The 27,529-nt window shown below is 68.8% G+C and overlaps 1 protein-coding gene across 2 annotated transcripts in view; it reads right to left on the minus strand.

Moving 5' to 3' along the window:
* VAV2 (vav guanine nucleotide exchange factor 2) overlaps positions 1–27,529 on the minus strand; it is a 103,131-nt gene that overhangs the window by 71,911 nt on the left and 3,691 nt on the right. For both annotated transcript variants that reach the window (XM_054584138.1, XM_054584137.1), the window contains exon 2: positions 3,310–3,426. In XM_054584138.1, the coding sequence (XP_054440113.1) occupies positions 3,310–3,426 (117 nt within the window). The remainder of the gene's footprint in view (positions 1–3,309; positions 3,427–27,529) is intronic.

The following is a 27,529-nucleotide window of genomic DNA, read 5'->3' on the forward strand; positions in this document are numbered from 1 at the left end:
GCCCGCCCTCGGCGTACGGCAGGGGCACCGCAGCGCCGAGCCAGCCTCCGCCGTCGCCAGCCGGGCCCGCCCGGACGCCCCAGTTCCACCGTCGCCGTGGGACACGAGGGGACGCGCCTTCTCTGGGGGCCTGGGTTTCGTCCCTTCCTTCCTGGGGTCCCTGACAGACGGCGGGAACTCGTGGACGTCAAGAGCCCCGCACACGGCGCGTGGAGCCGGCCCACGTGAGCGTGGCCGGCCGGCCCGAGCTCCCTGTCCTCGGGTGAGCAGGCTGCTCGGCCGGCTTCGCACTCAATTAACTAGTCAGCAGCCTGCTGGTCGCCCGGCCCCACGGGCCGGCTGCTTCGCCGCTTCAGAAGTTCAGAGCCCGGCGAGGTGTCCTAATGAATAATAAATAGGAGCGTTAAACCCGTTTATTAGAGGGTGTGCTCTGCTCTGCAACTCAAACAACACAGAGAGCCACGTGCGCGCTCCCTCCGGGCTGCTCCTCCTACCGAGAAAAAGGCACGTGGGAGCCTCCTGACCAGGCAGGTCCCCGGACACGGGGGCGGCCTGGCGGGGGCTCCCGGGGGGCAGCGGCCGACCCCACTGGACACAGGTCCCCACGGCGGCGAGGGGGCACAGCTCTCGACACGGCCCCCGACACGGCCCCAGGCAGACTCCCGCTCAGCTGCCCCACCTTGGCCCCCTCTGGCGTCGCCCACTCGGGAGACGGAGGGTCGATCCGACGGACGCTGCCCTCCCTCTGGCTGGGCTCTTGTCACAGGCCAGGGCCAGCAGCGGGGCCGGGGAGAGCGCAGCAAGCAGTCCCACCTTGGTGGTCACTAGCTGTCCCTGTGGAGCGGGGCTCTGTCCCTGAGGGAGGGGCGGGAGCTTCGCCCTCTGTGCCCGGAGGGAACCGCAGCCCCAGACCCGCGCCTGAGCGTCGCCCGGCTGGGAGGGCCCGAGGCCGGAGCCCAGCCCTGGCGGCAGCTCGCCCGTCCCGTCCCCCACCGCAGTGCAGAGAGGGCCAGGCTGTGCTTGTGTCCCGTTTTCCCGGGTGTCCTGTCCCTGGACGTCCCGAGGGACTCGCCAAGCAGAGCAGGCTCCGGGCAGCGGCTCCCTGCGGGTCAGCAAGTCCCAGCGCCCGTGCCCCTTGGCCCAGGCCACACTCGGCTGGGAGGCCCTGGCCACAGGCCCACAGCGGGAGAAACCCACGGGGAGCGGTCGCTGCGTGGGTGTGCGGCCGGGCGGACGAGGGCAGGGGGGGCGGGGCCGGCACTGGCCAGCGCCGCACAGTGGGCGGGTGGGCAGGCGGTACAGACGCCACCGGCACAGCCACCGGCGGCCCCGCCCCGGCCGGGCGTCCAGCACACACACGCCGCTCAGGCCGCTCCCAGGCGCACGGAGGCGGCAGACCGCGGTCCGAGGAGAAGGCCACTGAGCACGGAGCGCGCCTCGGGGGCAGGGCTGGGCGCAGAGGGGCCACGGCGGCCTGGCCCGACCTCCTGCTCCGTGGATTCGGAGGGCGGGTTCCAATCAGCCTTCACACGCGGAGCCTGGAGCCGCCGAGCCGCCAGGCAGGGCCACCCAGCGCGGCAGCAGCACTGGGACCCAGCACGGCCTGAGGGCGTGTGCGGCCGTGTGTGCCCGCATGGCTGTGTGCGTGTGCGACAGCGCGTGTCTCTGTAACCGTGTGTCTCTCTGTGTGACGCACGTCTCTGTGTGGAACGGTGTGTCCCTGTGCATTTGTGACGGTGTGTCTCTGTGTGACAATGTGTGTCTCCCACTGTGTGACTGTGTCTGCGGGTAACAGTGCATGTCTGTCTGTAAGTGTGTGTGCCCGTGTGTCTGCGTGTGTGTGACAGCGTGTGCCCGTGTGACAGCGTGTGTGTGACAGGGTGTGGCCCTTCCCGGAGCCCCCGCTGTCGGCGGCCCCCGCCCAGGGCACCGCTGCTCGAAGGAGAAAACCGGGGGTCCCCATCCACCCGAAAGCCAGTCCTCGGAACTGAGATGCCACTGAGCGGCAAGGAAACCACGTGGCCCCGCTCGGGTTTCAGCAGCCGCGCCCGGCAGACGCCGCCCGGGCAGAGGGACACGGTGGCCTCTGAGTCGGGGCAGGGCCGCCGGGAGGACAGGGCTGAGTCCTCTCAGGAGGAAGCAGGGAGCGAGGAGCTGGGCGATCACGCACAGAGGCGAGCTCTTGAGCAGGTCCCGGGATCTCGTCTCTAGAGAACTTAAGGGCTAAGGAAGGGTCCGGCCAGGCCCAGGTGGCTCATGGGAAAACCCCAGCCGTGGATGCCGATCGGACACCTCAGGGCCTTCAAACCCCGGCTCCTCTAAGAACTGACCGCTCAGCATCTGCACCGGCGCACACAGAACCCCTCCGCACTTCAAAACCCACGTGCCCGCGAACGCCCCCCACGCTCCAACCCCGGTACCGGCCCTCAGAGGACCCAGGCAAGAAACCTGTGCTGACGGCGCCATCGGCCGGCGCCATCGGCTGGCGCCGGCGCGCCCCTCGGGCCACCCGGACGCGGCCAGCCCGCTGTGCCGGCAGGCGACAGAAGGGCGGCACCAAGGGACTCGGGGCCCCCGGACACGGGCAGCACCGACCCTCCAGGGAGTCCTCACAGTGTTGGTCCCGGCGAAGTGGAAGGAGTGACCCTGGACCCGCTGTGCCTTCTGATGGCACGTGGCACCCGGAACCAGCTCACCAGGAAGCCAGACGCCAGCCTTTCTACCTGCCCAGCCTCGGGCTCGCCTCGCGCGGGCCGTCGGAGCTGCTCGGGGCAGCTGCCAGGTGACACTTCCTGGGAACACGGGGAGGCTTCTGGGCCGTCTGCCCGGACCGAGGCGGGCGCCTCCAGGACCCGCGGCCCCGCACCTGTCCGGGTGCAGCCGCCAGGGCCCTGCACGGGGCGGGCACGACCCGCAGCCCATCCTCCCGTGGAGAACCGGGCACTCGGGGCAGGAAGTGAAGACTCTGGGTCCCCTGGCAGGAACAGCGGGGTCTCGGGGCCTGGGCTCCCGCCCCCGCTCTGCCCTGGTCCACGCCCTGCCGCCGCCCCCCCACTCACAGGCTCACAGCGCGGGCCCCGCCCCGATGGCTTGCGCAGGAAGGGGCAGCCCTGCCGCGCCCGGCCCCCGACTCGGCCCCTCCTGCTGGCCCCACCGTCACCTGCCGGACAGCGGACGGAGCAACCCGGCCCGCGTGGGGCTGCGGGACCGGGCCCGGCCGGTTTACCTGGGCCGCCTGCCGCCGCGCCGGCCCTCGGCCACCATGCCGGGAACATGGGGGGACTGAGGCTGGACGAAGAGGCCACTCACCTTCCCAAAGTCTCGGACGTCAAAGAGGTCGAAGGGGTCAAACAGCTCGCTGTTCCGTAATCCAAATTTATCGTGGCAGACTTTAAGGAAGGTGCGTATGTTCTTCAAACACAGGAACTAGGGGAGAAAGGGGGAAAGCCGTTACACCGTGGGGCCCGGCGGCGGCGGCGGCACCGCCCCGACGCCCCTGCTCCCAGAGGACGCACCGTCTCTGCCCCCAGCCCGGTGTCCCGGACGGCCATTCACGACCATGCGCCGCCCCCGCGACCCTGTCCCGCCCACGGGGCCCAGCACATTCCGACGGACGATCGCGGCTGGGAAAAGTGATGCTGGCCTTTAAGCAAGGACTGAGCGAGCGCACACACGCGCATTCGGACACGTTCACACGTGCACACACGTACACACACGTACACACAGGGGGCACACACGCACCCCCTTCCTGGGCACAGACCGACCCCGTTACTTTACGAGGACAAAGCCAACAGCCAGGAGCGCCCCACAAAAGCGTGGGGGGCCAGGCGCAGCGCGTGCCCATCCCCACGGGGGCTGCACAAAGGCCCGAGCTCCCAGATCTACATCCGGACACCTCCTCCATCCAGTGCCCCAGCATCGGGGCCCCCAGCCAGCACTGGGCTTCGCAACGCAATGGGGAAGGCGGCGTGGGGGCGGGGGGTGAACGGGCCGCCAGCTCCCGCCCCCATGAGAAGGGGCCAGCAGAGCGCTCACGGGGGCCGCAGGCGAGGTGGCGGGGGGCGCAGACTCCACCCGAGCCGCTCAGCCCCCCTGGGTTCGGCCCGTCCTCGGGGGACCAGCGGGGAGCGGCTCGGCTCCCAAGGCCTGGCTTCCTCACACAAAGCGCCTCCCTGGGTGAATTCCGTCCCCAAAGGCATTCGGTGGGTGAGAGTCTCCGGCCCAGCAGCCGGGCTCGGCCGCCCTCGGCGCAGCCTGTCCTGAGCGCCGCCACCGGCTCGATTCCGAGGGAGCCGCAGGGGCCTGCGCCCGTGGCTGGGCGCTCCGGCAGGACCCAGGCTGCACCCGGCCGAGCGCATTTCTGCCCCCCACCCCCGTGGGCAGTGCTCTCTGCCTCGGCCTCTCCTCCCGTCCTGCCTGGGGCTGGCCACCGGCCACCGAGGACACCGACTCATTTCCTATGTCCTTCTCTTCCTCTCTCTCTCTGTCTTTGGGCGGGGGGGGGGGTGTTGTGTGTGTCATTTTTTCTGCACATGTGAGAGTAAACTGCAGACATGACCCCCTTGACCCCAGACGTCCGAGTCCGAGCGCGTTTCCTAAGGACAGGGACACCCCCTCCTCAAGCACAGCCCCTGCGCGGGCCCACACGAGGCCTCGCCTGCCGGGTGCAGGGAGGGCGCCCACAGCACGGCCCGAACGTCCCGAGAGCACAGAGAAAGCCCTGGCCCGAGTCCAACCCCGGGTCCCGCCCCGCGTTAGCTGGCACGTTCCTCCTGTCCCCGCGACCCTAGGAGAGACGTGCCGACAGAAGCCTCTGGAATGACGGAAATTTTTTCTGGAATGACGGCAAATTTCTCTGGGTGCCCAGAGTGCTGGAAATGTGGCCGCTCCAAGTGAAAAATTGCATTTTTACCTTAATTTTACTCGGGTTAATTTAAACTGAATGCCCACACGTGACTCTAACACCCCACCCCCCGTCCCCATCATCCAGGACGGGACACTATTGGAGAACAGAGACACCAAGGGACAAACTCTGTAGATCCTGCTTACACAAGGCACCTACGACAGGTAACCTCGCAGGGACAGGAGGACTGGTGGGTGCCGGGGCGGCTGGCGGGGCGGGCGGGGGAGGGGGTGTGGCGAGGGTCCAGGGGGCAGAAAATGTCCATGTGGGAAGATGAAAAGGTTCCAGAAATAACAGTGTGGTTTTTACATAATGTTGTGGATACGCTTGATGTCTCTGATATACCATTGAAATGGTTACAATGGTCATAGCTACATTGTATATATTCTACCGCGATAAAAAAATAATTACAAAAATAAAGGACACGGAGACACAGGCCCACAAGGAGGAGGCGCTGTGACGAAGGGGACAGAGATCGGGGAGCTGGCCCCAGGGGCCCAGTAGGCCAGGGGACCGCCAGGGGCCGGGGGGCCGGAACACGCTCTCCCCCAGCACCCCCACGTCGGGGCCAGTCCCGCCAACACTGTGACCTGGAACTTGAGGCCTCCAGAGCCCAAGAGAGGACGTTCCTGTTGCCTGACGCCCGGCACCTGGGGTGCAAACACGGAAGCGGGGCGTGCGCCCCGCCCCCACCCGCTCTCCCCCGCCCCCGCCCGCCTCAGCGCCTCAGCCCCCCGCCCCGCAGGACCGGCAGCTGCCAGCCGGGCTCCACTATTTTCTGCACATCGCTCGTCTCTCATTTCCACTACGCATTTATTTTAATTCCTCCTCAGCCTCCCATTTTTAGAGTTAATTACACAGCTCCCAACCACACGGGCAGCCGGCAAGGCCAGGCTTCCTCTCGGGGCGCGGAGCGGGGCACCGCGTCGGCCTGGCCCGGCCCCGCTGCCGCCGCCGCCGCCATCCCCGCGGCCACTCAGGCCCCTGACCTCCCAGGACGGCCGCCGGCGGCGGCAGGTCGCCCCAGGCCAGCCTCTGGGAAACTGAGGCACGGAGACCCCGGGGGTCAGCCTTCGCGGACAGCGACACGCAGGCCGGGAGAGAGAACCTGGCCGTCACGGCCCAGCTCCGGCGCCCACCGGTGCCTTCGCGCCCCACCCTCTCAGGACGCCGAGGCGCGGAGTCAAGAACTCTGGCTCCCAACTCGGGGGGAGGGGGCAGAGCGGAGACTGGAACGCACGTCTGCCTCGGACGGGGAGGCCCCTGAAGAGAACGGTCTCGGGGTGCCCGCGGGCCCTGGGCCCCCCGTCCTGCGTACTTGTCGACATCACCCCTTTCGTGCTCCTTAGTAGCCGGTGTCCATAGCAACGTGGTCACTACCCATCTCCCTGGCCACACAGTCAGGGAAACTGAGGCCCAGAGAAGGAGATGGAGCAGAGCCGGGAAGGGCCAGCCGGGGCCAGACTCCCGGGCTGCTCCTCCCACTACGCGGGGGCCGCAGGCAGCCGCTGCACCTGCCACTCCTTCCCCTGCACCCCAGGGCCCGGCCCACCAGAGCCCCACGGCCCCTCCCTCCCAGCAGGGCGGGTCCAGGGTCTGGGAGAGGCGCCTGCAGGTGTGCGTAAGGGACGCAGGCCCGAGGCAGCCACAGGCACGGCCCAGCCACAGGCCAAGCGACCCGGGGGGAGGGGAGGGAGGCCAACACTGGCCAGGACAACGCCGAGAGCTGCCCGTGCCTGTCCTCTGGAGCGAGTGGCGTTCTCCTCTCTCCTCAGCCTGCGGAGGTCTCTGCAAAGGGCTGCCTGGCTTCCCCAGCTCAGTCTCAGAAGTCGGGCTAAGGGGCCACCAGAAGCATCCGTTCCCAGAAAGCTGGCCCCTGACACGCAGCCCAGAGCTGAGTCAGCGCCCGCTGTACCTGTGGGTGCTGCGGGGGACGTAGGCACCCCGCCCTGCCCCCCCACCCCCGCCCGCAGCGAGGGCTCCCGCTCTCCCAGCCGGCCCGGCCGCCTCCGCAGGCCCGACGAGGCCGAACTCCGATTAGCGTGAGGACACAGGCTCCAGGCGCAGCCGCCCGCTCCCCGGGGGCTGCCGGCCGGGACGGCAGGCCTGCGGCTCGCTGTCACCTGTCGCTCTGCTCGCACGGGGCGCCAGCGCGGGCACCCTGGCCGCCAGGGGCAGGGCACGGCCCTGAGACCCAGGCCCGGGGGTGGTGGGGGCGTCCCTGGCCCAGCTCAAGGGCCCACTATGGCCACTCCGTGGCCAGGGGCTGGGGAGGCCCCACCACGGACAGCGCCTCCTCGCCCAGGAGACGCGCCGGCCCTGCCCCCGGACCACGCTGCTGAGCCTGCCAATCACAGGCTCTGCCTGGCGGCTGGCCATGTCTTTAATCAATAAAAAAATGGGAAAATGAATTAATTTCCTGTTTCATTGATGCCATGCCGATTCCAAAAAACACCAAAAATACCTTCATTGTGATTTAATAGGTGCAGCTTGCCGGAATAAGTCTCTCAAATGTGGGGTCCTTGGGGTCAACAGACAGCTGGCCTTGAGGTGACAAGCTGGCCAATGTGCCACGGGGACAGCAGCTGAGACGGTCTTCTCCCCCGGGGTCCCCCAGGCCCTGGACAGTGACCCGCCCAGGCGCTCGCCATCCAGGGACTGGATGGACACGCGGAGAAGGACAGGACCGTCTTCAAAGCGCCCCGGCCGCCATCTCGGAGGGGCCCTGTCCCCGCCGAGGCAGCGGCGACCTGCGGTGACCTCAGAGGCGCCGCGGTTCCCACGAGCAGCTGTCCCTCGCTCCCAGAAACATCCCCCACAGCAAGCAGGCAGGTGGAATTTGGCCACGAGCCCTATTCCTGGCCTCAGGGCCCCCCCGCACCCGCGCCCATCGCCTCCGGCAGGACGGACCACCTCCCATCCACCCCACGGAGGAGAAAACCACGGCTCGGCAGGCGGACCTGGAATCGGAACCGCAGGCCGGCACCAGGGCCGCCAAAGCCGCCATGACGACCCCCAGCACTGAGGGCCGGGAGGCTGCCGCCGCGGCTCCGGGCGGGGAGAGCCCAGCCCAGCCGGGGACTCATCTGAGTGGTGTTGGGGGTTCGGTTATGTCTGGACAGGTGGACACGGATGCTTCCTTCCCCACGCAGGCCCTTCTCCCGGCTGCCACGCCCCAGGAGACGGAGGCGTGCCCGGCGCCCGCGGGCGAGGGACAAAGCAGCCGCCGCCATGCCGGGCCCTCGGTCTCTCCCTGTGCCAGCTGCAGGGAGGGCAAGGCGGGATTCCTTCGTGCGGCCGGGTCTCCCCGGGGCTGCGCAGGGCAGCAGGGTGCCCGCCGTGGGCCACCGGACAGCTCGACCCCAGGCGGCTGGACTCGGTCGCCAGAAAGGCCCACGTCAGCCCCGCGCTCCGTTTTGCCGGTCAGCGGGGTCTCTAGCGGAGTCGGCCAAGGCTCAGGGGGGCTGCGCCAGCGCCGCGCGCCTCCTCCACGGCAAGCGGCCACCAGCCCGCGCCCGGCCCTGCGCCGAGGCCCTCGGGGTCACCGTGGGGTTCTCGCCTTTGACACCGGCACGTGGCCTGTGCCGCGGGCGGGAAAGGGCGTGGGGGCCGCCCTGGGGACAGGGAGGGAGGGGAGGGCGCTGCTCCAACCCCGGAGGTCTGCTCCCGTCCTTGCGGTCTTGCTGCTAAGCGAAGCGCCCCCCAGGGCCAGGAACAGGGAAGCCCCTTCTAGGCCGACACCCAGGGGGGAGGAGGCGGGGCTGAGCAGCAGGGTGAAGACAGAACCAGGCGGGGTCTGCGCGGGCCCCGGCGCTCCTGCACCCCCAGACAACCGGCCCGCACAACGCCCCTTGACTCGGGCGCTGGGCCTCCTCCCACAGGACGCCTTGACCCTCCTCCAGGTCCCTCGGCCAATTCTAGAAGTCTCGGTGTGAGCCTCCGCCCGGCCACTGCCCTCCCCGGTTCGGCTCAGGAGAAGGCAGCCCGGCTCCCTGGATGCTGCAGACACAGCGGGGACACCGGGCCCTCTGGGCTCCGGGCCTCTGATTCCGCTGTTCCTGAGGCTCCCACGCCCCCCACACAGCCTTCCACGGTGGCCACGGCTCCGCGGGGCCGTCCACTCGCACGCTCCTCACACTTGCCCTCGTGAAAGGGGGTGGGGCTTCCCACGAACAACGGGGAGGGGGCTCCGAAAAGTTCGGGGGTCGAGCCCCCGGCCGCAGGGAGGCGCGCTGGCAACCCAGCTGCCGGCGCCCTGCCGAGACGCTGAACGCGCGCCCCGTCCTGATCTCAAAGGACTTCCTCATCGACGCGTGAGGGACGCACACCAAGAAAAACAGCGTTGGAAAAAGGTCGTCTGGGACTCTGAGCGCGTCGGGGCTGGGGAGCTCCGTTCTGGACCCTGCGTCCCCCCACCGATCCCCAGGCAGCAGGCACTTCACAGGTGCCGGCGGGGCACGCCAGCCTGCCCAGCACCCCCACCCCGCTCCGAGGACGCAGGCAGGGAGCAGCGGGACCGCCGACGGAGGGCGACGCCGCTCCCGCGGCCTGCACACGCCCGCCGCCCTGGCTAACGGCCACTGGAGCCGGAGGGATGAAGAACGGGGGTGTCATCAAGACTTGGGGGTCAGGGTCAAACCCAAGGGCTTCTACAAGCCAGCAGAAAATTGCTTTTGCAGCCTTTCTCCGCGCGGCCGTCTTCGCTGGGCCGGTGCAGAACGCTGAAGGGTTCCAATCCCGCTCGGGGGCGTGCGACTCCTCCGGGGGGCTCGGCCGCCCCCCAGACCCGACGCCCCTCTTCTCTCTTCTGCAGCCCGGAGCCCGACCACCGCACGGGCCCCAAGCGGTCTCGGAAGCTGCCCCCAGCCCCCGCCACTTCTTTTTCCGTCTCTTCTCCTTCCTGGGAAATGGCCGCAAGGTCAAGATCAGAGCCGCCCTGTGTTCCGTTCCGCCCCGCCCCGCTCCAGCGGGCAGTTCGGGCAAGCCGCCTCCAAGAGACTGGCAAGCTTTGTTCCCCTCGCCCGCGGGAACCGAGGGCTGACGCACCCCTCCTGGCCAGCACCCCCCGGACCCCCGCCCGCCGGTCTCAGCGAGCGGCTCTGCTTATTACCCGTCCACTGGTGCTGAGAACGTTGGAGGAATGTCACCGTGGCATCAGAGAGCCCCAAAGCAGGAGGACAACCCCAAGCACCCGCTCCCCGTGTTCGGAAGCCAAGGCAAGCCAGCTCCCTGCCCGTGGAGACGGCAGCACCCACAGGTCCGCCCTCGCAAAGGTGTGCGGCGTGGACAGGGGCGCGGACGCCACAGGTTTGGAGGAGAAGCCAAGGCGAGAGTCCGGGACTCCACCACCTGCCGCCCCAGCTCTCTGCTGCTCAGGGGGCAGCCCCGGCCCCAGGACCCGGCCAGTGCGGTTCCGACCCCCCAGGTCGGCCCCAGGACCCCTTGAGGACCCAAGGGCCCCAAAGAGGCCCCCAGCCCGTGGGAGGCCAGGAAATGGCTGCACTCGGCTGCAGGCCCACCGCCCCCGGGCCTCGCCCTCTGATCATCGCAGCGCCTGGCTCCTCGGCGGGGGAGCGGGGCTCAGGCAGGCCCGGCTTCCGAACAGAGACACAGCATTCAAACCCTGAAGCTCCCCGCCACCCCCTCCCTGGGTCCCTGCCCCTCGTGGCTCCGGCTCCCGGTTGTCCGCAGCTCTCAGGCCCCCGGGCCTGCCGGGCCAGCGGCTGTCGCCGTGTCTCTACGGAAGGGCGCCCAGCTCAAGCGCGCACAAATCAGGGACCTGGAGCAGGTCTGCAGTCCTTCATGCCCACGGGCCCCCTCCACGGAGGCTGCCCCCACGGCAGGAGCCAGCACGGCAGGCCGCTGGGAGGCCCCCGCCCCTTACAACCCGCGCCACAAGGGACCGCCTGTGCGTGGCCCACCCCGCGCACTCCTCGCGGAGATGCTCACGTCTCGTCACCAGGAACATCGAGGGACAGAAAACGTCCTCCTCCAAGGGGCCGGAGATGCTGCAGGACCTCGCTCGGGGTTGCAGCATTTCAAGAAGAAAGGACAAAATGTCAACTGTCACGTGGAGTCACGGCTCCCCCAGCTGCCGGTGGTTTCTGAGAAGGGGCGCGGGCCCCCGCCACGGCCAGCGTCCCTGACCCGACACACCCCTCTGCCCGCGCCATGCGGCCGCCCGTCCACAAGCCGCCCGCCGAGTCAGCTCTGTCACCGCGTGGGGACAGGCCCAGCCGGACCAGCGGCCGCGCGCCGTCCGTCTGCACGGGGAGAGGCCCCCCGGCCGCCGCACTCTGCAGCCCCAGGAGCGTCGAGGGTCACTTCTCCCGGATGCCGGGAAGGACCCCGGGTGCACAGGGCAAGGGCCCACGCGGCCGGCCCTCCGTGAAAACGAGCAACTGAACGTGGGCGCTCCCGGAAGGGCGGGCGCGAGGGGGCGGGCAGGCGCGTGAGGAGGAGTAAGGCCACCAAGCGCAGGGCAGAGACGCCTGCAGGTGGACGATGACCGGGAGGAGGCTCTGAGGTCCCAGCAGGCAGCGGGTACGACGCGCGTTGTCCTGTTTTTAACGGCACTTCATTTTTATTGCTGTTTGTGCGTCACGAACGCAAGCTCAGCTCCGCGGGGAAAGAGAAGGCGCTTCCTCCTGCTGCCGCCGCCTCGCGCCACCCGCCAGGAGGCTCCGCCGAGCCGCTCGTCAGCAGGGGGACACCCGCGCTGGGGGAGCGGCCCCGGGGCTTCTCCGAGCGCCCGCCTGCCGCCCTGCGGGGTCACAGCCCCTCCGTCGGTCCGTCACCCACTCACGCCCCGAGCCTCCAGGCGTCACTTACGTCCCAGGCCGCCACGGCCGCACGTGAGGCAGGTCGGGGTCCCGGCCCTGATGCCCACACCGCGCCCCTGCCCTCCCTCCACTCCCCAGGCCTCCCCTGCGCCAGGGACGCCCTTTAAATGTCAAACCCCAGGCCTGGCTTCTGAAGTCACGACCCTCCCACTCACGTGGGGATGGCCCTTGTCCCCACATCGATCTCACCGCTGCCTGGGCACAGGCTCAGAGGGGCCTCTGGCCGCCGCAGCGGCCTCTGCTCCCCATCTGGCGACGACTCACCACGGGAACGCTCGGGAATGGGGGCCGTCCCCGTCGCCACCGCTGGACACCCGAGACATGCCTGCGCGCACAGCACAGCTCGGCCGCCCTGGCGAGGTCTCTGCGCCTCGGTTTCCCCAAGTCAGCGGCCCCGAATGCAGCCCGGAGCTCCGAGGAGCAGGCCCCTCCCCAGCTCCGGGGGACAGCAGGGCAGCGGGGCGCTGCTGCTTCGACGTGGGCCCCGGCCGGGGGCCCGCTGGCACCCGTGAGAAGGGCTCCCCTGGAAGAGCCCGCAAGCGGCCAGGCCTTCCTGGGCAGGACCTCGGCCCCCTCGGCCCCCTCGGCCCCCTCGGCCCCCTCGGCCCCCTCGGCCCCCTCGGCCCTGCCGCGGGCGACGGGTGGTGGTCGCTGCTGGAGAGCAGTGTGCACGTCCCTCCAAAATCAGAAACACAGCTGCCCTGCGGCCCGGTGACTCCTCGCCTGAGGACTGTCCCCCAACGGTCACGGCCCCTGACCCGACGCCGGCGCCCGGGCCCCCCGACCCGACGCCGACGGACCCCACTCTGGGCTGCGGTAAAAGAAGAACCTTTACCCAGGTGAACAGTTCGCAAACCAGGGAAACACATCCTCCTTAGGAATCCAAAGGTTCGCCCTCTGCAGACAAAAGGGGTGCCCACCCTAGTCCCTGATGGGTCCGATTTTATGCAAATGAGGAATCCAAATGTGCACAGTTTGATTGGTCCAAACAGCACTGCCCCGATTGGTCCGAATTCCCCCATCCCGAAGGGTCCGTGCGGAGCTGCTCTGATCGGCAAATAAGGGCGCAGCTGCAGAGCTCCCATTGGAGGGCCGGTCTCAGCCCGCTGGTCGGAATGCACCGCGGGGCACCCCGTTACAAGGGCTTATTTGGGGGGCAGGGCCCAGGGCAGGAGGCGGGCGGTTCTGTCTGCAGCTTCTCCCAGACACGGGGAGCAGCCTCTGCAAGTCGTGGCTGCCAGGCTCTGCCTACGAGTTCGGACCCGCGGGGTCCTGACTGACTGAGACAGTCCTCCTCAGGGTCACCAGTCTGTGTCCAAGGAGTGAAGGAGAGTCTCAGGGAGGCAGCCGTGCGCCCAGGCGCCCAGACGCACTGATCACAGCCGCCTGGGGCGGAGGCCACCCTTCCCCCGCGGTGACGGGGAGACAGACCGTGGTACGTCCATGCCCTGGAGTATCAGTCAGGCTTAAAAAGGAAGGAGGCCCCCATAATGATAACTACAGCAACAACAAGGCAGGCAGGCTATCCTGCCAACTGCTCCTGCAGGGAGGAACCCTGAGGACAAGATGCAGAGTAAAATAAGCCAGTCACAGGAAGACAAGCTCTGCCTCATTTCACTCCTACGAGGTCCTCGGTCAGTCACAGGGGCAGGAAGTAGAACGGTGGTGGCCAGGGGCTGGGGCAGAGAGGTGGGAGGGAGTGTCCAACAGGGGCTGTTTCGGTTTGGGAAGGCGAGAAACTTCTGGAGCCGCCGCCGCTGGTGACGACAGCCACGGGGACGTATGGAGCAGCCTCCAGACCGCGCACTGAAACGCGGTCAAGAGGACGCACCTCAGGCCGCGTGACCGTCTCGGCCCTCCCCTGCGTGCACCCACACCACGTGCCCGGCGGCGGGCCCGCGAGGGGCCTCTGGCGCTCTCGGGAGACGGGGCGGACACGGCCTCGGGGATGGCCTCTGTGGGGGGGCGGGGCACCCCAAAACGGGGCCGGCACCTGCCTGCGGGCGCGGGATGACCCGGGCGCTTGGCCTTCCTAGAGTTGTTTCATGTTTTCATTTTTTCCAACGAGTAGGAAATTGTCTTGGCAACGGTCAGAAAAGTGAAGATCAAATGGAGAAGCTACACGTTCTGGAAATTCCAGCAGAACCAGCGCCAGGCCCCCGGGTAGAACATGAGGGGGGCGGGGGGGCGGGGCCCCATTGTCTGCCTGTGAGCAGCTGGTTTGCTCCCCTGAACCACAGGTCAGGAATGTTCACAGCTGCAGACGCACCCTCCGCCCCCACCCCCGGGCGGGGGGTGTCCAGCGCGGGAGGGAGGCCAGCGGGGGCCGGGACAAAGCCTGCCCAGAGGGAGGGGGGGCAGGAAACGCCCCCAGTTGTTTTTGCACAGGAAGGCCGAGCCCCAGCGAGCCAGCAAGCGGGGCGTTTCAGCCCCCGGAGCTGTTCCCCGCTGGCTCCACCTGCTCAGAGTGCAAGGGGAGGGCGGGCACCGGGCCCTGCAGCCGGCCAGGGCCCCCGCTGCCCGCTGCGGCGTCCCCGTGGCCCTTCCATGTCCGGAAGGCCCGGCCCCCGCGGGCTCCCCGGGCTGCCAGACCCAGCACCGCTGTCCTAGGTGGGGACACCGAGGCCCGGCCCGCCGGAGGGCCCCGCACCCCCGCGGGCAGGCCGATTCTCACGGCAGGCGTGCCTGGGCCGGCTCGGCAGGGAAGGACACTTGGCTTTGTCTCTGCCTCTCCCTCAGCCAAGGGGAAGGCGGATAAAGACCTGCAGGATCACGCCCCCTGAAGCACCACTTCCCACGCGGGGCCTTTTTTCTGTCTGGCTTCGAGACTCTGCCTTTTTTTTTTTTTTTTTTTAAACAAAACTGACTGCTGGGAATGCTCCTCAATCCCGAGTCCTGGCCTTTGGTCCCCAGCGGCGGCGGCGTGCCCCTCGCTGGCGGCCATGCAGGCCTGGGTGTTTGGGAATTCCCCGGCCCCCCTCCCCCCCTCCTGCCCCCATCCCCTCCCGATGGGCATTCCGGTTGTTTCCAGTTTCGCTCTCCCAGGGCAGGACAGGGAACAGCTTTGCACGGCTGGAGGCTGGAGGCGCCTGAGGGGGCGGGGGGGCCAGGGACACAACCGCCCCAGTCCAAGAGCCTGCGGCCCAGACAGGCTCCACCGGGTGGAAGTGGTGGAGCCAACGGGGACCTCAGAAAGCCCCACACACCCGTGACCCACCACCATCCATGCATCCATCCCCCACTCCTCAGCCACGCCCCGGCCCAAGGGCGGCGGGGCCCCACTGGGCGCCAGCCACGGGGGCCCCAGGAAGGAAGACGCAGCCTGCCCACCCCCACAGAGGCGGCCGTTACACGGAGCTCCCACGTCGAGCCTGCAAGGTGCCCGCCCGCCCGCGTGTCACTCTCGGCGGGGGTGGCGGGCTGGCCGAGGGAAGTGAGAGCGCAGCAGAGCGGCTCCCAGGGGCTGAGAGGCCAGCGGGGTACACCAGCTGCACACCCGGCGGGGCCAGAAAGGCAGGCCCAGGGGACACACACTCCGGGCGGAGCCTCCTGGGCGCCGAGGGGAGAGCGGGCGCCAAGCCCAAGGGCGCCACCCCTCCCACCCCACCCCCCGCCGCCGCACAGCCAGGCCAGGGCAGCAGCGGCAGGGAGGGCCCGGGCAGAGGCTCGGCTGCAAAGCCGGGTCCAGGCAGCCCCCAGCAGCCTCCCCCCGGCCCCCGCTTTCCTCCACGTGCCCCCATGTGCCCCGTCTCCACCTCCTGCCATGCCTCTCTGCCTAACTGCAAGGGAGCCTGTCCCCCGGGGCCGCTCCCCTGCCCCGGGGCACCCACACCCCTCCCCACTGGGAGCCCAGGGCTGGCAAGCGCCAAGCACCCAGAGGGTGTCGGGACAGAGGAAACAGGACGCAGTGGGGTAAGGGCGCCCCGCAAGCAGACAAAGGTGCGTCCCTTCCCTCACGCCTGGAGCTTCCAGTCTGGCCTCCTTTCAATGAGAGTCTTTGCAGGTGTAACTGACAGAAAGGCCTCAGGACGGAATCACCCTGGGGTAGGGAGGGCCCCACCTCCAACAAGGAGTGTCTTGTTAACACACAAAGGGGAGCCCTGGCGGGTGCGGCTCTGAGCGCCGGCCTGCGAACCAAAGTGTCACCGGTTCGATGCCCAGCCAGGGCCCAGGCCTGGGTTGCGGGCCAGGTCCCCAGTGGGGGGGCGCATGAGAGGCAATTACACGTGGATGTTGCGCTCTCTCTTTCTCCCTCCCTTCCCCACTCTCTAAAACCTTTAAAAGAGAGACAAAGGGGAGAGAGACACGCTGAGAAAGAGGCCACCAGAAGGCAGCGCAGAGGCCAGAGTGATGGGGCCGTAAGCCGAGGGCCGCCTGGGGCCGCCAAGAGCTGGACGATGCAAGGCAGTCCGGAGCCTCCGGAGGAAGCACGGCCTGGGTCTCGGGCCTCTGGCCTCCGAAGGGCGCGCAAATCCACGTGTGCTGTGGGTCTGGGTTAGGGCCAGTCCAGGGCGCGGGGGCAGGGCCTCGCCGGCAGACGTTCCCTGCAGGGCGCCGCTCAGCGCCCAACGGCCACAGGGGAGGACCCCAGGGCCAGGGCAGAGCCCCATGCTCTGCGGCCTCCCAGGCAGACCCGCCAGCTCAGGGCCCACGTCACTGGTGCGTGGGGAGCTCAGAGCTAAGGACGTTCTGGTCTCAGGGGAGTTTCATCATCTCGCAGTTGAGACTCTGAAGTACAAGAGACTGAAGACATCCTCCCCTGCCTCCTGCCAGCCCCTGAGAGGCCTCCCCCCTGGACGACAGCCCGGGCAGCCGGGGCGCCCTGGGATGTGCGGGAGGCTCCCTGCCCCCTCCCCCAGCCTGAGGGCTGGCTTTGCCCCACATCTTGCTCCACTCCACAGCCACGCCAATTGCTTCCTCCAGCCAGGGCACCCAGCTCCAATCTGACAGAGGAGAGGGGAAGTGGGGGACAGTAGTTTCCTCTTCACGGGAGTCGGCTATTTATTGCCCGCAGACGGGGGCCAGGCTTCCTCTGAGCAAGCACGGAACATCCGCCAGCCCGGCTGCCACGCTCGGCCCACCGGACTCCACAGCACCCTCTGTTCAGCAAAGGGACCCCGGCCCCAGGGAGGCTGGAGGGTTAGCCGCAGGTCCCTGGCGCAGACAGGCTCCTCGTCGGCCCCGAGCGGGTCCCCGCAGTCAGTGCGGGGCTTGCACCGGTGGGGCGGGAGCAGAGCTGGGGACACAGAGCAGACACAGGGCAGCAGAGGTCAGCTGAGCGACAGCCGCAGCTGGCCAGGGGGCAGCGGGGGAGGGGAGGCAGGAGGCAGGCACTCGGCGGGCACCCTCCCAGCTGACCAGACGCCCACCAGGGGGTCAGGCAAGCGGAGTGCCCCCTCCGTCGCCCACGGCCGGCAGGCAGCACGGACACACCTGGCCACTCCGGCAGCCACGTCCGCGTGCCCCCCACTCCGTCCTTCTTAAGGGGGCCCTCCAGGCAGGCTGGGCCAGGGCTGGGGCCCTGAGGCTGAGGGTCGCCGTGGCGAGGTGCCCACGGCCGCAAAGGGAAACGCGGTGCTTCAACGGAGAGGAAGGCTCTCCACTAAGTGGCTTCGCGTCCAGCGGCGGCCCCAATTCCTCTGACGGAACCGGGTTCTGGACGGAACGCTGGCATCGGGAGCTGCAGATTCCATGAAAAGTCTGGAACCCCCGTCCACTCTGGCGGGGCCTCAGGAGACCCAGGCTGGAGACACCGGGGGCCTGTGCCCCGGCTGCTCCCCCAGGACCCACCCTCAGGCAGGGGCCACGGGCTTCTTCCCCTGAGCCGGGATCTGCGCCAGCCGCCCGCCCGCTTCCCGACACGGAGCCGAAGGGCCGGCCTGGGAGGGAGGTGGCCCAGGAGGGCACGGCAGCCCCTCAGCCGGCCGCTGGTTCCCACAGGCCGCGGGGTCGGTGGCGGGTCTTATTTCCTGTTTCCAATCCCCACGCCGGCGAGTCTGGGGAACTTCGCAGCCTGGGCTCCTCACTTTTTAAGAAACGCAGACAGATCACACCCAAGCTGCTGGGGGAGCAGGCCGCTCAGGAACCGACAGCCCGCAGGTCCACGGGGCCGAGGCAGCGTGGACGCGGCAGCGCCGAGGCGCGGGGCCCTCGCGCGGGAGCTCGGCCGCCCGGCTCCGCACCCACCCCAGGCCCAGAGTGGGAATGCGTGCCCCCAGGGGCCCCCCACCCCGACTCCTCGTCCCCCAGGGGTCCGCGCCGAGCCCCAGCATCGCCCCCACTCCTGCCAGCTCGGTCCCGGACCCTCCGTCGTGACCATCACTCCCGCCTGGACGTGGTGGCGGCGTGGAAGCCGGGCCTGGACCAGGACGCAGCAGGACCCGACGGCCCAGAGCCGGAGGTCGGGGGAGCAGGAGACAGGAGACCCGGGGAGCGCCCACGCCGACGCAGCCCACCAGCGCCTCTGTGGCCGTCACAGGCTCCCCAGCACACAGCCGGGCCCAGGGAGGGGTGAGGAAAAGGCCCCCCCGGGGGCCACAGGGGCTGCGCCCCCTGCCAAGAGGGGCTCTGCCTACTCGCCGTCCCCGGGCGCCTGCGCTGCCAGGGGGGCCCACAGGTCGGGGAGCCCTGGGACAGACGCCCAGGCGCTGCCTCCTGCCCCACCCCCACCCCGCCCCACAAGGCCGCCTGGGCCTCTGAACACCCCCTTTCAGGGACGTTTTATCCACACGGGAGAGACTGGAGACGCCGCTGGGGAGGAGCGTGGCCGGCCCGTCACTGCCTCGAATAGCCTCGCAGGGGTCGGGGTTGATGTTGATCTCTGCCCCCGCGTCCCGTTTTCTTTCGGAAGCGGCCTCCGCCGCATGGACGTCCGCGGCGGAGACCCGATGCGCGGGGCAGGCCCCGGCGTGTCCCCGAAGTTCCTCCACGCCTGCTAGTTCTGTTGGGCACGCGTCGCCCGAGCACCTTCCGCGGGTCCCGATTTCACCAGGAGACTTGGTGTCGCCTCGTTCCAGCCAATGAGGAGCATGGGGCTCGCTCCGCCGACAGCCACTTTTATTTTTGTATCGATCGTTCCCACCGAGAAGAATCCTGTGAATTATTTAATGGCGAGAGGATTTATTTCTTGGCTCAAAGGCCCTTCCGGTGGGGACGTGGGTGGCGCAGGCTGGCCCGTCCCCCAGCTCACGGCAGACACAGGCTGCGCAAACCCAGGGGGCGCGGGCAGGGGGGCGGGTCCCTCCCCTTGAGAGGCGCTTCCTCAGGAGCTGGCATCGGGAGCTCGGCGAAGACAGAGCTCCCTCACCGCGCGTCCGCGAACAGCGGGGGCCATCAGGGCCCAGCGCCCTCGGCAGGGGCGGCGGCCAAGAGTCGGAGGGCAGGCTGAGGGGTCGAGGGCCGGGAGGGCCGAGGGGCACCCGGGCAGACCCACCCGGGCACCACAGCCCGGGCCTCGCTGAGCGGGGCTCAGTCGGCGCGCTGGGCCGGGCCTTTCCGCAGGGGCCTTCGCGGTGGCAGAGACCAAGGCGGGGGACACAGGCGAGGCCCTGTGAAGAGCGGGCTGTGGGCGTCCAATCACAGAGTGGTGCTGGCGGCACCTCTGGACCACCCAGACTCCGGCAGCCGCCAAAGGCAAGACTGTAAAACGCGACACTTCATGACCCTGAAGGCACAATCACGTGTAATCGTCCGTGTCGCCGGGAGAAACACTTACCTGAGAAACTCCGACACGCCCTGGTTTTAAGGCTCCGAGACCCCCCTGGTGTCACAGAGGTTAGGACGTAAAACACAGTCTGTCTTGGGACAAGGGGAAGAGAGGGCAGAACCTGGTGACCCTCCAAAAAGGGGGGGGGGCGGGCGCGGTGGTGGGGTGAGGCTCCCGTGCGGCCACCCAGGGTCAACGGGGCCCCTCGCTGAGAAATCGCCGAGACAGGAGGCGGCGGCCAGAACCCCGCTCCGCGCCCAGCGCAGCTGTTCCAGGTTGAAGCTTTGCCAGATCAATAGCCATAACGCGGCCCCCGAGAAATCAATCGAAGGCAGTGTCCTTTGTAAGAAAAACCACTCTTTCCACGGGTGAGAACCACTCTAAAAGAACACTCAAGGCCTCCGGGCTTTCGGCAGTCCGACCCCCGCGGAGAGCCGGGTCCCAGCGCCGGCCCCGAGGGTCCAAGCGAGGAAGGTCCGCGCTGTTACCGCCTTTGCGTCAGGGGCGAGCGTCTGAAGGCAGGGCAGTCCGCTCGGAAGAGAAAACAGTGGTCGAGGGGGGAGAAGGTCCAGAACGAAGTCTCACACTACGGAAAGGTGTCTCTCCCTGGGGACCGGGACCTGCACCGGCCGTAAGTCCAGCCTGGACACCGATGTGGTCAGCCACAGAGGCCGGAAAAGAAGCAGGAAGCCCTGGGCCAGGCAGAGAGCCCAGCAGGGCTGGGCTGAGTGCCCCCCAGCGCGGCCAGGGCGGTTCTGGATGGACAGCCGGGGCCGCGGGCCTTCCCTGGCCCCCGGCCAATGGCGGACTCCCAGCCCGAGGGCTGGGTCTGGACGGGCCTCCCACCCACCCCACTGCCCCACCCACCTTAGGACTCGCTCCTCATCGCCCTGCATCCGATGGAATGTCGGCCCGCCGGGCCCCGCCCCCGCCCCGCCCCCACCCCGTATGCCCCTGGAGCCACAGCCCCCCTCCCCCCAACGCAGGCCTGATCCGTTTTCCTGCCGGGTGACCGGTCCTCCCCCGCCTCCCGCATCCTTCCCAGCCCCCTGGGATCCCCAGCCTCCCAGACTCCAGGCCGGCCCTCCATCCATTCCGAGCACTGGGGCTGCCCGGAGCTTCCTGCGGCCACATCCAGGCACAGCACGGGCTCCTCGGTGCCCCAGGGTGAAACCACCCCTGCCACCCGCCACCCTGCTGCCCTGAAAGCCACGGCTCAGAGCTCCTGTCACGTGCACGAGAAGCAGTGGCTGCTCCGGAGGCCCCGGGCCCCTCCACGCCTCCCCCAGGCCCTGGACGCCGCAGAGCAGTTGCCAGGCCTCACCCAGCTTTCCCTCGCCAGCAAAGCTGCTCGATAAATGTTCCCTGAGCGCCACAAGGGCCAGGTGACCCGTGGGCATTGCAGGAAGGGCTGCTGAAATCCTGGAAGACCCGCCAGCGGAGGTGAGAGGCCTGGCCGGCCTCGAAGGAAGAAGCCGCTCCAGAAGGCAGCGGGGGAGGAGGGCCCTCGGGACAAGGGGCAGCTCCTCCTCACCGGGATCTGGGTCCAGCGGAAGTGACCCTGAGGCCAGGTGCCCCCTGGGGCCCACCTGTGCCCGGGCAGGACCCCTCACACCAGCCAGGCAGTGACTCAGAGACCAGTGCCTGCGGATCCCGAAGAGCCCCTTCCACGTCAAGCAGCGCTTTCCAAAACGAAGGATGGGAAGCCAGCTGCCGCGCTGTGCTCCACAGCGGCGCGCGGACCACTGCCCGGGGGAGCCGGCCGGGGCTCGGGAAGTGCGGGGGCGGGGGGGCTGTCAGGGGCACGCGCGGCCCCCCTGGGCCCCGGCCACCACGACAGGGCAGCCTGGGCCGCAGGGACATGGGGCGGCCGCCGGCTGTGGAGGGGGAGGCGGCTTCTCCCCAAAGCAGTTAGAGGCCGGTGTCTCCCGTGGGGGGGCCCAGCCTCGAGCTAGGAAGTCCTTGCTGTCTTCAGAAGCCTGAGGGGCCTGGGGAGGAATGCTCTGCCCCCGCGCCCCCCGCGCCCCCCGCCCCGGGGCAGCGGCAAGGTCCCTGGGCACCCAGAGCCCTGCGCGGGCTGGGCCTGCCTGGAGCGGCTGGGCTCCCGCAACAAACACGGGGCGCCGCCCGGCGCCTGGTTCCACCTGCAGCCCCGCTCCCCCTGCATGGGGGCGGGGGGGGGGGGCGGGCCAACAGATGTTTCCCTTAAGTGGCTCAATTACCACAAAATACACCCAGAGAGAGGACAGCCCCGGCTCTCCCAAGGTCTATTTGCATGAGAAGGGAGTGGTGTACGAAAATTCTATCTTCCCTTTTTTGAGAAAAAAAAAATTATTACACAGAAATTAAGAGGAAAAGCGTGGCTGCCAGCACAGAAGCGGGCGCTGGGCGTGTGCCCACATCTCTGCCCGGAGCTCAGGGGGACCCGGCTGCCAAGAGGGTGACAAGGACTCCTACACCCGGGCCTCGCTGTGCCGGGTCCAGGCCTCGCACTGTGACGACGACCCACAGCCTGGCGCGGGCCCGGCGGGGCGGGCGGCTCGCGTGGCCGAGGCGCATCAGAGGGGGCCCAGCGCTCCCCGAGGAGAAACTGTCCCGGCCGAGTCCCCCGCCGCCACCCCGGACAGGCAGCCCGGCTGCGGCCTACAGGTCCCCGGGGCCACCAGGGGGCCATGCAGAAGCAAGGCTGGGGGCCGGAGCCACTCCGCTGGGCGAGGGGCGTGCGGCCATGACGCTCTGGCCTCCCAGCCAGCCTGCCCGCCGCCCACCCCGAAGGAGCGTCGGGATCGGCGAACGTTGGGGGGCAGACCCTCCCACAGACACGGCACAAGGCCCACGCAGCTGCTGCCTCCGCGGGCTGGTCCCCGGGCGGCCGGGAAAACACCCCCGCTGAAGAAGCTGCGGCGGCCAGGCCTCGTCACCCAGAGCACAGGGACCCCGAGGCAGCGCCGGCGGCTCCGCTCAGGAGTGGACACACCGCGTGGCCGCGCTTCCCCGCCGGACGCCCGGGCAGCGGGCGGCCTCACCCTCCGGACGCCCCAGGGGCCTCCCATCCCCCCAAGGGCACGGAGGGCACAAACAACGCCCCATTTGGCAGGTGGGGCAGCTGAGACGCAGGCGCCCGGCGAGCGGCCTGAGCTGAGCTCACTGGGCCACGTGCCTTTATCAGAGACGGGGTCGGGCGCTGGCTGCGCACGGGAGGCAGGAGAGGGGACTTTCTCCCAACCCGCCGAGCGCTCCGCTGAAACACTGTGGCGACTCTCCCGCGCCCCCGCGGGAGGTGCTGAGCCGAGGGCCTGGAGCGGAGACGGCCTATGGGGCTCACCTCCCCCCAGCCTGGCTCCCGCAGGGGCGGGGAGCAGTTCCCGGGCCGCCCTGCCACGTGGCTGTGCCCTGCCACGTGGCTGTGCGAGGCCACCGGCAAGACGGGGCTGAGCTCTGGGCGACAAGCAAGGCCGACAGGCGCTTCAGGCACAGAGACCAGCAGCAGGGGTGTCGAGCGTCACCTGCGGGGGAAACACACAGTCCTGAAAGGGGCCTCGTCCCTCAGCCACGCGGCCGTGGGTCAGGCGGTTCTCTCCGCCTGGCAGCAGGCAGGCTGGGGGAGGGGAGCCCAGGTGCGCAGGCTCCAGGGCACGGAGGAGGGTGTCAGGATGTGGTCGTCATGAGCACGAGGGACCACAACCATCAGCCGAGCCCCCGCGGGAGGACATGGGGCTCCGGGGAACCCCCGCGTGAGCGAGGCCCCGGCAAGTCCAGGCCCAGCCTCTGAGGAGCTGTGGGGCCCTGCGGGAGCCTCCGCCGGGACACGGCGTCCCCTCACCGGGGGGTGGCACCCGCACCGCCTCCCCGACGGCACCCTCTGACCAGGAGGCGCACAGGACAACCGCGCAGACGATGAATACTGGAAACGTGCGGCGGCGGGGAAATCAAGGTGCCTGTGGGGAGGAGGGCCTGGGCAGAGGCAGGGGCGACCGTGGGCAGAGCCTCGACGGGAAGCCAAGCTCCCCCGCGGCACAGCGCTTCCGGCCTGGGGCCATCCTCGGGCCAGCAGCCCGCCGCCGCCGCCCGCAGCCGAGGACAGGGACGCCTCTCCCGACACCGAAGCCCCAGCAGGGCAGCGACTTGTCACCACCAGCTGCGTTTAACAAAGGCCTCTGACCGCGGAGGAGAGACAAGTGCGCCTCTCCCTGCACGGATGACAAGAGGGACCGCGGGAGATGTGGGGGGTGGGCCTTCCACACTGGAAGGGCCCAGAGGCACCCGCGGCCCGAGGAGGGGACGGAGGACAGGTGGCCGCCATGCCCGCCGGCCTGGCCGCTCTCCCCAGATGCCACGTGTGCAGCCACCTTTGAAACCGAAAACACAAAACAAAACCAACAGCAGCGTTTGTGGCCTGTAGTTTAGTAATTATTTTTAACGCACTTACTCCTTGGTTCGGAGGAGGGACAAAGAGCAGGTGTGTTAAAAATAACCATTTTAATCCTTGTACCCACTACAAAGACCGACGGACAAACCCAAACACAAAACAGCAACGCTGTGTGTTCAGCAGCGCCGAGACGTCCAAACCTGTGCCCGGCCGGCTGGCCGGCGGGCGCCTTGCTGGGGAGCCGCCGCCTCCCGTCCTGGTGAGTGACTCGGGACCCACGGCCCAGCCCCCACGGCCCAGCCCCCACGGCCCAGCCCCCACAGCCCAGCCTGCCTCCCCCTGGGGCCGCGTGTTTGTTATTCTTTCTCTTTTGCAGGAACCAGACGAGTGGCAGCAGCTACAGGACGCTGAGAGGGGCTGGAGTCACGGAGTTTCGGAGGGCCCCCCAGAAGGAGGCTCCCCCAGGCTCGGTGCGGGCTCGCCCCTCAGCCCTGGCTGGGCGGGGAGCTTCTCTGGCCTAGGGGCTCCTCCCACCCGCGTGCCGGCACCTGGGCCCGGAGTCTGGCCCGAGCGCCCACTCCAGGCACCAGGCTTCTCCCGCGTCGTGTGCCGGGCCCGGTAAGGGGCGGGGTGTTCACAGGGAGCCACCACCGCCCCAGGCGCTGAAGCGCCAAAATGCCCAAAGTGAGGGCGTCCAGGGAGAGGAGAACACCCCACAGTGGGGACCAGGGGGCTCCGTGCACCCATCACATCCAGACGCTGGGCTGAGGGCTCTGGGCCCCCTCTGTCCTCCATCGGAAGCCCCTTTAACAGAAGACGAGACAGGCCCGGAGCGGGCGGCGCACGGCCCGGCGAGGCAGGGCGTGCACTCAACTATGGGGGGTCCAGGGCGGCGCCCGACCTGGCGCCTCGCGCGCAAAGGTCCCAGGAGGAGCCAGTGCTGGGCAATCAGGGGACAGCCCTCCCGGGACGGGGCGTGGCCTGGCAGCGGGGATGCGGACTGCCTGGGGGGCCGAGCGGGAGCCCCCCAGAGCCCCATCCCTGCAGCAGGGACGGGCGCCAGTTTCCAAGGCCAGCTCAAGGGTCACCTCCTCCTTGAAGCCCTCTGCAGGCACCCTGCCCCTGGGGATCCAAACAAGGGCATCTGAGGACCAGCACAGCCCCAAATGCGGGGACCCGTCTCCTGCCCGAGGCAGCCAAGCCGGGGCCCCCCACGTCTTGGCCAAGGGGCCTCCACCCTCCTCCGCGCACCCACACTGCCCCTGGGCAGCCGGGGAAACGCACGCTGGGAGGGGCAGGGGAAGGCAGGAGGGGCAGCCCCCCCTTTCCCATACCGCGCTGGGCGGCCGCTGGGCAGCCAGGGGGCGGGGAGGGCGCTGGCAGCACCTGGGCCAGCACCAGGTGAGGGAGGAGAAGGCTTTGCCCTGGTGAGGTCTGCTTCCTGTGGGAGGGGCAGAGCCAAGGCGCCAGACCCAGCTGCCGCCCAGGCCACGATGGGACCTGGGAAGGGAGCCCGGGGACCGGCTGCCGCCGTCCAGGCCTCGGGCACCGCCGGCCGGCCCCTGGCTCTGTACAGCATATGGGCTAAGAGAGGCTCTTACATTTGTAAACGTTTGGGGGAAAAAAATCAAAAGAATAGTATGTCGTGAAATGCAAGTGTCCTTCTCCACAAGGATGTCGTCCTGGGCACAGCCCTGCTCACGCGCTGGCCGGCCATCGCCGGCTGCCTCCTCAATGCGAAGCCAGGGCTGGCGAGGCCAGAACACAGGACCCTGCGCCTGTTGGGGGTGGGGCATGGGCGGCGTCTCCTCTGGGAGGGGCAGCCCCAGCCCCCCCCCCCGCCCCCCGCCTCCTGTCGCGAAAGGGCTCAAACGAGGCCCTGGGGCAGGGCCCCCTGGGGCCGCTGCCTGCGTCAGCCCCCACCCCTGAGCCGGCTCCGAGTCGCCCCGTCCGCGGCCCAGGCCGCCATCCTCACGCTGGCCTCCCCGCCAAGTCCGCGGAGTGGTTCCCCAGTGCACCAGAGCCGGCCCAGGCCACAGCCACAGTTTGGCGACCGCCGTGTACACAACACGCCACCAGCTCCCTCCACGCCAGTGCCGGGGGTGGCCCCGCAACCTGGGCCGCTGAGCCGGGTCCCGAGCCGCGGGACCCTCGCCTGCCTCGCACAGCCAGTCGGGGCAGCGGCCTCTGCTCCCACGCCCACCCCAGCCCAGCCCTGCTCCCCAGGACGCTCAGCGCCACGCAGAAACAGGGAAGCGCTGCCGCCCGGGACACTGGTGCCTCTCCTAGCCGCTGCCCCCGCCCCCGGCCCCGCCCCCACGAGCAGCTTCTCCAGGGGTCCTTCCCCCGCCCCCTGGAATGACGACGCACAGACGCACCCCACGCGCACCCCACGCGCACCCCACGCCCGTTTGTGCTCCGTGCACCTCGGTGCTTTATGCGCTAAAGGAATCGATTTCTTCAGCTCCCTGTTGCGAGCACAAGGGTAAAATAAAGCGTATTATTAAAACTAACATTGCACACTCGTACCTGCTTTTTTAATGTGACAACCAGCAATTTCGCGAGCAGACGCGGCTCGCACGTTGCTGTCAGCCCCACCACTCTGAGCCGGAGCCGACACAAACGTCGCGGTGGGGGGAGCACATCTGCGTCCGTGGGCACGCATGCAGACACCTGTGTGTGCTCGCAGGCACACGCGCACAAGCCGGGCGCCCGCCCGCAGGCGCACCGGGCTGCAGGGACACCCCAGCGGCGGTGCGCCCGCCTGCGCCCAGCGCTGGGCCTCTAAGCGCCCCGTCCACGGTGGCACCGGAGCTCCTGGGAGAAAGGCCAGCCCCGGCCTGGGCAAAGACAGAGCCTCGGGCGTCCCGTGCCACAAAGGCAGGCAGAGCTCAAAGCGAGGGACACGTCGCAGCCACACAGAGGACGGCCGGAAGCGGTTGCCACTGGTCAAACCTGAGACACCGAGAGCGTCACAGTAAGTAATGACAGTCACAGACACTCATCTGTGGAATAAACCGGGCAACCAAAGCCCAAGCCGGGGGAGGCCTGGATGTTTACATGTTGTGGAAGAAACGTCTCAAGAACATTTCTGACCTACAAGGGGACAGAGGGACTTTGCAGTGGGCGCATCCGGCAAACGCCGCGTCCATCGCGTGCGTGAAGTCGGCCGCGTGTCACCTGTGGGGCAGGACACCAGGAGGACGCTGCCCCGGGTGCTCTACTCCTGCGGGCGCAAAGCCCCGAGGGGGGACGTTCTGCAGCCCACCGAGCACCAACACCCAGGCCACCAACACCCAGGAAAGGCTGGGAGCCGTCCCCGACCGGAAGGGCTGGAGAGGGTACGGGGCCTCGGTGGCCCTGCTGCTGCACAGGCGCGTCCTGAGACCCGGAGGCGTGCGGGGCGGGGCTCGGCTACCTCGGGAGAATGCCCGTCACCGTCACCGGAGACAGTCGGGGTGAAGGGCGCCAGCCAAGCCCCTGACTTACTCTCACGGGCGTCAAGAAAAAGCCACGTGTGCTGCACTCACCGCTTAAGCCTGAGACATTTTCAAAATTAAAAAAAAAAAATCTGCCTAAAAGAGGAGAAAAGACAAGGCACCACGGAGCCTCCGGCTTGTGCTCGGGGACTCCCCAGACACCTTCCTGAGGGGCGCTTTTCCTGTCAACACCCGACGAGACCCTCGCTCGCCTGGGAGCTCGCGTACCCA

This window comes from Pteronotus mesoamericanus, unplaced genomic scaffold (assembly GCF_021234165.1).
Source record: "Pteronotus mesoamericanus isolate MK-2021 breed Mesoamerican mustached bat unplaced genomic scaffold, CSHL_Meso_final contig_78, whole genome shotgun sequence".
NCBI lineage: Eukaryota > Metazoa > Chordata > Mammalia > Chiroptera > Mormoopidae > Pteronotus > Pteronotus mesoamericanus.